General features: G+C 41.3%; 1 protein-coding gene across 1 annotated transcript in view; it reads right to left on the reverse strand.

Annotated features, from left to right (window-relative positions):
- Positions 1–3824: 3824 nt before the first annotated feature.
- The window catches only part of LOC311281002 (gap junction delta-2 protein), a 5536-nt gene continuing 15 nt past the window's right edge, over positions 3825–9345 (reverse strand). Inside the window, exons 1-2 of the mRNA XM_084393622.1 lie at positions 8747–9345; positions 3825–7828 (exon numbers count right to left, since the gene is read on the reverse strand). The exon at positions 8747–9345 is cut by the window's right edge and continues 15 nt beyond it. Coding sequence (XP_084249748.1) covers positions 6970–7828; positions 8747–8817 — 930 coding nt within the window. The 5' untranslated portion in view covers positions 8818–9345 and the 3' untranslated portion in view covers positions 3825–6969. The remainder of the gene's footprint in view (positions 7829–8746) is intronic.

Here is a 9345-nt window from a genome sequence, read left to right on the forward strand (position 1 = left end):
AAAAATGATTCCGACACTATGACTTGACCATGTTTTGCTGAAGTGTTTTTTCTTTAATCGCTAATGCTCTTTTTACACACAGAATGAACAAAATGAAGCATTTCTTGGTCATTGGTTGAGCTAAACTGGTATTATCTAATTGTGTAGTTACATTTAACAGCTGACAGATATTCAACATAATTCATGTGTGAGACAGTCTAACAGAAGGACGGACAAAACCAGTGAAATATCAACTGATTTGATAACTTTGAGTTCTGGTCATATTTTATTACCATTTTCTGAACTATAGCGAATAAACTGTGATAATGTGCGAAATGTTGAAGGTGTCTGAATACATTTTGGTTTGACAGTATGGAATAGATGTTAATCTCAAAAAACCATTGGAGGTTGAAAACTGTGTCACTGCTTCAGACAGAGCCTCTGTATGCAATACGGGTTATGCGCAACAAAGTGTTGCTCTCTGTAAAACAGGATGCATCGCTTCTGGTTCAGGTCTTCTGTACATGCGACGTTTTACTCAAGATGCCTTTAAACGAGCTACCGAATATGAGCATAATCAATGTCCATTGCATATGCAGGTTGACATATAAAAGTTTTTTATTTATATCAAATAAAATGGCAACAATAAATGAGCAATATGACATTCGTAGTCGTGCGATATGGCTGGATATCAGCAAGACAGTGATTAGGCTTTAGAAACGAGGCCGCAGGTAATCACAGCACGCTGATATAGAGCCATATTACACAACTACGAGTGTCATACTGCTTTTATCCGATAGTTCGATGGCACGAGTGTGTAGATAATTAGGAAACAACAACGAAGTGTCTTTAAAACCCCTCTTTTGTGTGAAACTATTTATTTCCACCTCAAATTAAAGTTGACAGTTTAACAGTTGAGCCAAATTCTGAACCATCACTAATAAGTAACCGAGTATTGTGAGAGAGAGATCGACTAAGTGATTGTATTACCTTCATCTGATAAAGCATTTAGCCTATTCTTTTGGCCAGTCTTATATTTATAATAAAAAAAAATTCATGAATATCCGCTGAGGAAAGCGATATCTTTGTCTTAGTATCGTTTTAACAGTTAATATTTACATTTGTCCGTCGCGTTTTATAAGGTGTTGTATATAGTAAAAAATAATGTCCTTGTTTACAACCTTGTTTCAGTCCCTTTCAATATAAAAGTCTCTGCTACTGATTCACTCATAAAGACAGTCTTTGCTGCCATCTAATGGTGTAATAATGTAACTTTCACTGAAGTCGAAACCAATCTTTCTCAATACCAAATATGGAATGTTATTTATTTAATATAAAATATTTATTTATTGAACAATAATATTTAAATGAACAATAAAAGCCATTATAAAGGTATATGTTTTTACAATAGGAAATACACTCAAGCAAACAATTCCGTCAAAAGTACAAAATCAGCGCTCTAGTTACTAGGCTACAGGGTTTAAGTTAAATAAAATAAAGTTATGAAACTTAACGTTGCCTTTACCCAAATCGATTTGCTTTGGAACAAGTAATAGATTAATAAGACCAAAGATTTCTTATTTGATATAGGCCTACCCAAAATGTTTAACCACTATCATAACAGCCAGCGGCTCGAGATAAAGCTGTTCTCGATGAGGACATGAACGCTGAACGGCCGCTAAACAACTAAAACAACTCATTCCGTGACACAATAACAGTAGTAGGCCTCTTTATTCAATGATAGTGTGTTTGCTCTTCGCTGTGAGAAATGCTGCCAGTATAGATCCATCAGAAACAAGTTATACGAATTGCGAAACGGTTTCTGTGTGATGTTAGTAGGAGAATATCGCATGGCTGGAAAAGGCTCTCGGCCAATCAGATTCGAGAACCAGAACAAACTGTTGTATAAAAATAACTATTTAGTTTAGCTGAGATAATTCTGACAGTTCATTCTGTTTTTCGTACAGTTCTCCACCATGTTCATAACTTACATTAATTTATTTAAATATCTCTCTCTACATTATTACAGATGACAGCCAGTGGTTTTTAGGGGCATCATATTTTGACATTAAAAGATTACAACTTTTAATGTTTTGAGGTCAACAGGACTAACATTCATGTTGCATTTTTGTGACAGCATATAATGAACCATAAGTGAACCAACCAACCCCAGCCTCTAATCCACACGAAAACAGATTTTTATCACAAGTGCCACTCATAACCAATCATAAAGATGACAAAATACCAGGTGTCTTCTCTCAGGTGCGGCACAACATAAACTCTTATGCTTCTTATGTCTTTACATCTTTAGCCATTTTCTTTTCCATTTGCCATTAGCACTTTCTTTTTTCCACATGCTCAGGCTGTTTGGCCGGCTCTAATCTTGTTAGACAGAGAACAGCTTTTTTAGTGATTAGGGTTGGTCATCCAGTGAATTTTATTGGCTGGCAAATGGTGCGTATCGTATACATTTATCAGGAACAATTGGTCTGGCTACGAGGGCTGCTACCTCACCTGTCAGCAGGGATAATAGAGAGAGAGAGAGAGAGAGAGAGAGAGAGAGAGAGAGAGAGAGATTGCTCTGGTGGATAACAAATTACATATAACATCAAAGGAATGTATTGATTTGTCAATTCATTAGTCTTTAATAAGAAACTCTAATAGGAATCAGCTTAATTCCCAGTATTACGTGTTAATTACAGCATTAGTGTGCATCTTTTAGCAGTCATTATGTGCATTATGGGATTTAATTCCTCAGATGAAGACACCGCTCTAGCAATAAAGAACCACAACAGTCCATAGATCTGCTGCTAACCTATAAATAACCTACAGTTTTCACTGTGTGTGTGTGTGTGTGTGTGTGTGTGTGTGTGTGTGTGTGTGTGTGTGTGTGTGTGTGTGTGTGTGTGTGTGTGTGTGTGTGTGTGTGTGTGTGTGTGTGTGTGTGTGTGTGTGTGTGTGTGTGTGTGTGTGTGTGTGTGTGTGTGTGTGTGTGTGTGTGTGTGTGTGTGTGTGTGTGTAAGCTCTCATAATAATTGCTTTCATGCACTAGAGTCACATGTGGCCAGGTTAAGCCATGACGCTGTGATCCAGGACTCATAATGAAACTGTGTGTCCGTCGTGTTCTGACAAGGATAATACATCAACTAAACAGCTTTGTGTTGTATATATTTTGTGGCCTTTGGCTTATTTGGATTATAGAGCTATCATACTATGTGTCAGTCATTTCCGGGTATTTTTACAAAACCTTTTCCCATTAAAACCAGTGAGTGCACTCTTACGAATAAAGGTTCCAGTGATGCCAGTGGTTCCATTTCGGGGCAATGCCACAGAAGAACCACCATTTTTCATTTCCAAAAGAACTTTTCAGTGATTAGTTCTTAAAAGAACCTTTTTTTTTTTCTCAGTAGTGAAAAAATCTACAGAATTTGAGCAATGGAGAGGTTCCAAAAGGGTTTTGTTAACAGGCATGCCACAGAAGAACCACTTTCGGTCCCTTAAAGATCCCTTCAGTGAACAGTTCTTAAAATAACTCTTTAACTCTTACAAATAAAAGGTATTTATCTGCATCAACGGTTCCATGAAGAACCTTTAACATCCATGGAACCTTTTATTGCACAAATGGTTCTTTATTGCAGAAAAAGGTTCTTTAAAGTGTTCTTCACACTAAGAAAAAAATGGTTCTTTGGGGAACCAAAAATGGTTCTTCTAATGGCATCACTATGAAAACCCCATTTCGGAAACTTAATTTTTTTTTTGAATAATCTAAAGAACCTTTTTCTGCTGTACAGAATCTTTTGTCCATTTTAAAGGTTCCATAAATATTAAAGGTTCTTCACTGAACCATTGTTGCCAATAAATAAACTTTATTTTTAAGTGTGGGAGGAAAAGTTGAACAGTTTAAATAATAACAACAACATTTAAGAAGGAACATAAACAAAAGTACATTGTAATATTTGATTACATGTTCATGTTATAATGTACAATAACTGCAGTTTGTGTTTATACATGCAAAATGAATTCATAATCTCTCATAATAAACAGAGAAATGCAGATGTGCAGGAAATGAAATGCCAGTAAAAATACTAGTCGTGACTTCAAGATCTTTTCAAATTGTACTTGTCCCAATGATAATCACAAAAAAACAGAAAATGTTTTTCATTAATTAACGAATGACGGTCATGTATTTTAAACGATTAATTTGTTTTTATTGATAGCTCTTTGTGTTTACTTTGGAAATCTATCAACATCAAATGAATTACACAATACTTTAATGACAAACACTATTATACACTTCTGATATATGGACCCCATCGCCCCATTTAACAGTCGTTAGATAAGATCATTTTTTTGACAGTTGTGCTACTCTTCTGTATCCACACACACACACGCACACACACACACACGGAAGAGATTCCCCATGGCCGTGTTCAGAGATGTGCAGGTGAGAGCAGTTGTGCATTGCAGAGTTTCTGCGCAGCCCTTCCAGGACACTGCAGTTCAGTGAGATCTCAGAGGGGCGGCTTCAGTGTGTGTGTGTGTGTGTGTGTGCGTGTGTGTGTGTGTGTGTGTGTGTGCGGCAAGAAAACAAAAGATCAGGCCCATTATTTATATCACCATCTTTGTAAAGAAGTGGATTTAATTCACAGTATATCATCCATCTTCATTTCATTCAGTTTTACACATCCTCAAAACCACAAGGACTGGAGGCTTAGAACGGAACAGCCTGGCGTTTTCAGCGTTCACCGCATGCAAGGCCCTTTTTATCAATATGCAAATCGACCAAGATAAAATTACAATGAGACTTTATATGTGACATTACACGCTCGTGCCGTCGTCGGCTTTCAGGTGGCGAAAGCTCCAGGGAGAATCTTTCAGACGACGGCTCCTAAAGAAAATGAAAGAAGAATCCAAATAACACCCTTGCAAACTGCTGGATTTCTCTTGGTTTGTGTACCTGAAGTAATGGCATCCCATGCTAAGGTTTTTTTGTTTTTTTTGTCAGTCAGTCAGTCATCTCAGGCCTGATAAATGAACAAGACATTTTTTGTTGGTTTTAACTCAGCAAAAGGCAGCAGATCTCAGCGTGCGCAGTGCATCTCAAGTGTCCTTCTGTCTGTCGGTCGACCGAGCCTCATGATGTATGACACATCACAGCATGCAGAATTACATTCATACATAACCCAATCATTTTGTCATTTAGGAGGAGCTGTAAAAACACCACGTCGGCTCTTGCAGAAAATGCACGGGGGGGAATGAGAGATGGGGAGGGAGGGAGACTGCAGTACATATAAGGCAAGAGAGATACCGGTTCATGTTTTATTAAAGCTTTGCTCTTTCAGGTCCAGCACAGTCCGCTTGAGATTGCTCTGGTCTTTCATTTCTCCACAAAGTTGTACAAATCTCAGAGGAGTCCTGGAATGCTTATCCAAGAGGAGAGAGGGATAACTGAGAGAAAAGGGAAGATTGCACCGTACGACACCGAAATGGCCGTCCTCCCGAACTGTCCTCGGTGACCTTCCAGACGCGTGTCAGTTCTCAAGCGTCGGGAGGCATCGGTGCGTATCAATACTCCAGCAAACGCCGCATAGATTTCATCCCCGAGCTCATTTGAATCATTTGAATATAAGTTCTTTAAAACATGCAATGCTTTTCCCTTCAAGCTCAGAAATGCAGAGAACGGTCTCCTCTCTGTGCACGCATTTTGCTTGTCATAAATATATGGTGGCATAATCATAAGGAATCATTCAAATGGAAACAGGAGAAAGAAAATGACATCTTAAAGTATTGCACCGGATTTTGTTTCTGAACAACAAGGCCTTGAAGCAGTTCCCAGGGAAAGCACACGCTCGCATTGTCACGTTCGGGTGGAAGAGATTCAGCAGGCGTGGGCTTTCCAATGCTACGTCAACCCCAATCCCCAAAAAACTGTCCATTCGAATATTGCTGGAACTGTTCGGTGAAAAACCAGCACCAGAGCAGAAAACGTTGCTTTTGTTAGCGAGAAAAGACGAGTGTCTTGTGCGGGAACAGACCGGCGCTTTATTCGCATCCGGCCATTTCCCAAACGATAGAGAAGGAAGAATGCATTACTCTATTTTCAGTTCATTTACAACGAATACAGCTAAAGCAAGTCTGGACGCAGTAAGCATAATTCAAGCAATAAATCTGCTTTATGGATATGGTTATATTCTTCAGAATAGATTTTATATGTATATATGCATATATTTATATACAAGTATGGCACTTGATTACACTTAAGCGCGAAAAAACACGTCACCAATGAAAGCAGAGGGCGCTTTGGTGTCGAAATTAAGGAGATCACAGACGTTAAGCGTTTGCAGCAGATTCACACCTGCTCGCTCACACACACACACACGCACGCACACACGCACGCACACGACAGCAAATCTGCAATGGAGTTAATCACATTAAGGTCTACGTTAAGGTCAATGGTGCAGTACAGGCAACCAAAAAGAAAGAAATCATAGCGTTTGATGGTGTGTCAAGACTCTCCCGATGTGATATTACGTCAGCATCACGCTAACTTTTTAGTGCAAGACGTATTTACTCCCTTCAAGTACAGTAGAGCAGCTTCTTCGGCCACACTTCACATGTCAGTGTTCACGTCGCATCGGTCGTTGCTCGTAGTTTATTGTTATGAATCGTATAGCATGCATTGTGTGCGACACGGACAGTGCCATGTGAAGTGTCGCCGCAGCTTATAGAGAGGCAATACGCAGTCAGCTATCAGTGTTTGCTCTTTGTGTACGTCTCAGAGTACAAACGTTGCTAAAAAGTTGCATTATACAGTAGTGAACTGCTTTACAAACGTGTTTGTCGTCCACAGTTGTCAAGGAAGTCTTTAAAACAGTAACAAAAAAGTCCTACCCCGTGTTCTTGCAATTCATGAACCTTACGTGGCGACGACGGCACTCGTCCACGCTCTCGATCTCGCGGCGCGCAGGCTTGGGTTTCTCGTTCGCGCGCTTAAACGTAGGCGGAGTCACTGGACTGAGTGCGGCCGAAATTGGGCATACTCATCCGGGGCAAATCCTTGTTCCGGATCTCGTAGATGGACTTTCTGCGGGCCCTCACGCCCCTCACGGCTGTTTTGATCTTCCTCCAGCCCAAGTGATTGAGCTCGGCCAGATTGAGAACCACGCAAAAGCCGCTGACCGCAAACATGAAGACGAGGAACACGGTTTTCTCCGTGGGCCTGGACACGTAACACTCCACCTCCTTGATGCACGGGTACCGATCGCACTCGTACACGGCGGGCACGTTGAATCCGTACAAGAAATACTGGCCCACCAGGAAGCCGATTTCCAGAGCGTTTCTGAACACCACCTGGATGATGTAAAACCTCGAGATGCCCTCCTGACGCCTCATTTTGGACTTGCCCGGTTTCTTGCCCGAGCTGGTCAGCTCCTTCTCCTCCATGCAGTCGGGCTCGGGATCCTTGGTGGAGTTCTCCGAGTTCTGAAGTACTCCGTTCACGATGGTGTTCTTGATCTTTTGGTTCTTGGCCTCCTCCCGTTTCAGGGAATCCTGCTCCTTATTATCCAGCGTGAGGAAGACGGTGGCGGTGGAATAGCGTCGCTCCTTTTGCTTGGCCGACTGATGGACCGAGTACGTGATGAAGCACAGACTCGGCGTGCAGACCATTATGATCTGAAAGACCCAATATCTGATGTGCGATATAGGGAACGCTTTGTCGTAACACGCCTGGTTGCAGCCCGGCTGTAAGGCGTTACATACGAACATGGTTTGCTCGTCATCATACACTGTCTCTCCCACTATAGCTACGATTAGGATCCGGAAGATCACCACCACAGTTAGTAGGATCCTAAAGAACAAGCACACAGAAACATAAATGTGTCAATACATATGAGCGCTTGAGCTGTAGGGAGCTGATGAAACCTCAGCGCTTTATTCCAGCATCAACCTTCACTGGAGCATCATATGCTGCATACGGATCATGCAGGTGTCACTTGGTTTGACGTGTATTTTGGGGAATTTGGGCACGGAACATCGGCAACAGAATCAGCACAAATAAACAGGTTCACTAAAGTGCTGAAAATGTGGTGCATTCTCTTTTTTATTTTAGTGTTATAATTTGCATATAGCATGCATTATGCAAATATGTTTCCCTTCATTGTAGCCTATATTAATGAGTGTACAGTTGGCAAAAAGGTGGCTTTAAACAAAGCAATCTATTATGAATTCATTAATCTATCTACTAATCAAGAGAGCTGTATAAATCGAGGCGCGTTCACGACCACGGAATGATGCATTCTGCTACATTTCACTGTCGTTGAATAAGGGGATATTTTACATATGCGTTTCATTTTATTTGATTTTCAACGGTATTGTAATAAGAGAAATCAGCGGTGACGCCTTGTTTGTGCACACCTGGCAATAAGCACCACATTTCGTTCAAACACGGCTTTAAACGAAGCAAAAACACATAATAAAAGCAATATAACGGTGTGGATTTAATCCCGGTTCAGTGTCGTTGAAACTAAAGGAGCTGTCCAGTGCTGAAATCAGTCGACTGGATTCACTTGCTTCACATTTTCCATATTACGCAAATCATTTTTTTGTTTCTCATCTTATTTAATACTGTATTGTAACAGCGAAACAGGCGATTACGCCCGTTTGCACGTATAAAAAAACGTCTTTTTTTCCTCCAAACATGATGCAAAGCTTGAAACGCGCTGAATCTCGGCGTCAACCCCACAGATACACTGACATTAGCCCTTACCTCCCGATCATAGTGGAGTGCTGCTGGACAGCAGCCTCCAAGAGCCTCTCTAGTATGGTCCATTCCCCCATCGCTGCTCATCCGCAGACTCTGATCCAAATCCAGGGAAAAGCGTGGATATTTCCTCCTATTGTGCGCGGTTATCGGGAGAACGCATGGATGAGCTGCGCCAGCTGTGGCAGTGCTGATGCTGGAAGATGCCACACTTCTCCTCGCCTTCCAGTCTGGAGTGGAGTCATGTGAGCCCTCCTATCTTCGATCTCCACATCAGATTGATGGTGTGGGTGGAGGGCGGCGGGTTTAATATGGCATCAGTGCCGTGGAGAGCCCTGCTGCGTCATATGGGCTTTATCTCGAGCTGCGGATTTCATATGTGTGATGTTCATTAGCAGGGAATGAGGCAGGATTCGGTCCGGTGATGGTGAACTCTGCACTCTGTCATGATGGGGGACAGCTCCTTTTTTAATTTATTTGGGGGGCTGAAGTCTCATATAGCCTACTTGTTGCTGTGTATTTTGAAAGACGACACAGCTGTTGGAGAGCAAATGTCCTTGAGTACAGTGAGGACCTTCAGCTCCGCCCTGTTCACATGAAGCATT

Source organism: Rutilus rutilus (genome assembly GCF_951802725.1).
Source record: "Rutilus rutilus genome assembly, chromosome: 21".
Lineage (NCBI taxonomy): Eukaryota > Metazoa > Chordata > Actinopteri > Cypriniformes > Leuciscidae > Rutilus > Rutilus rutilus.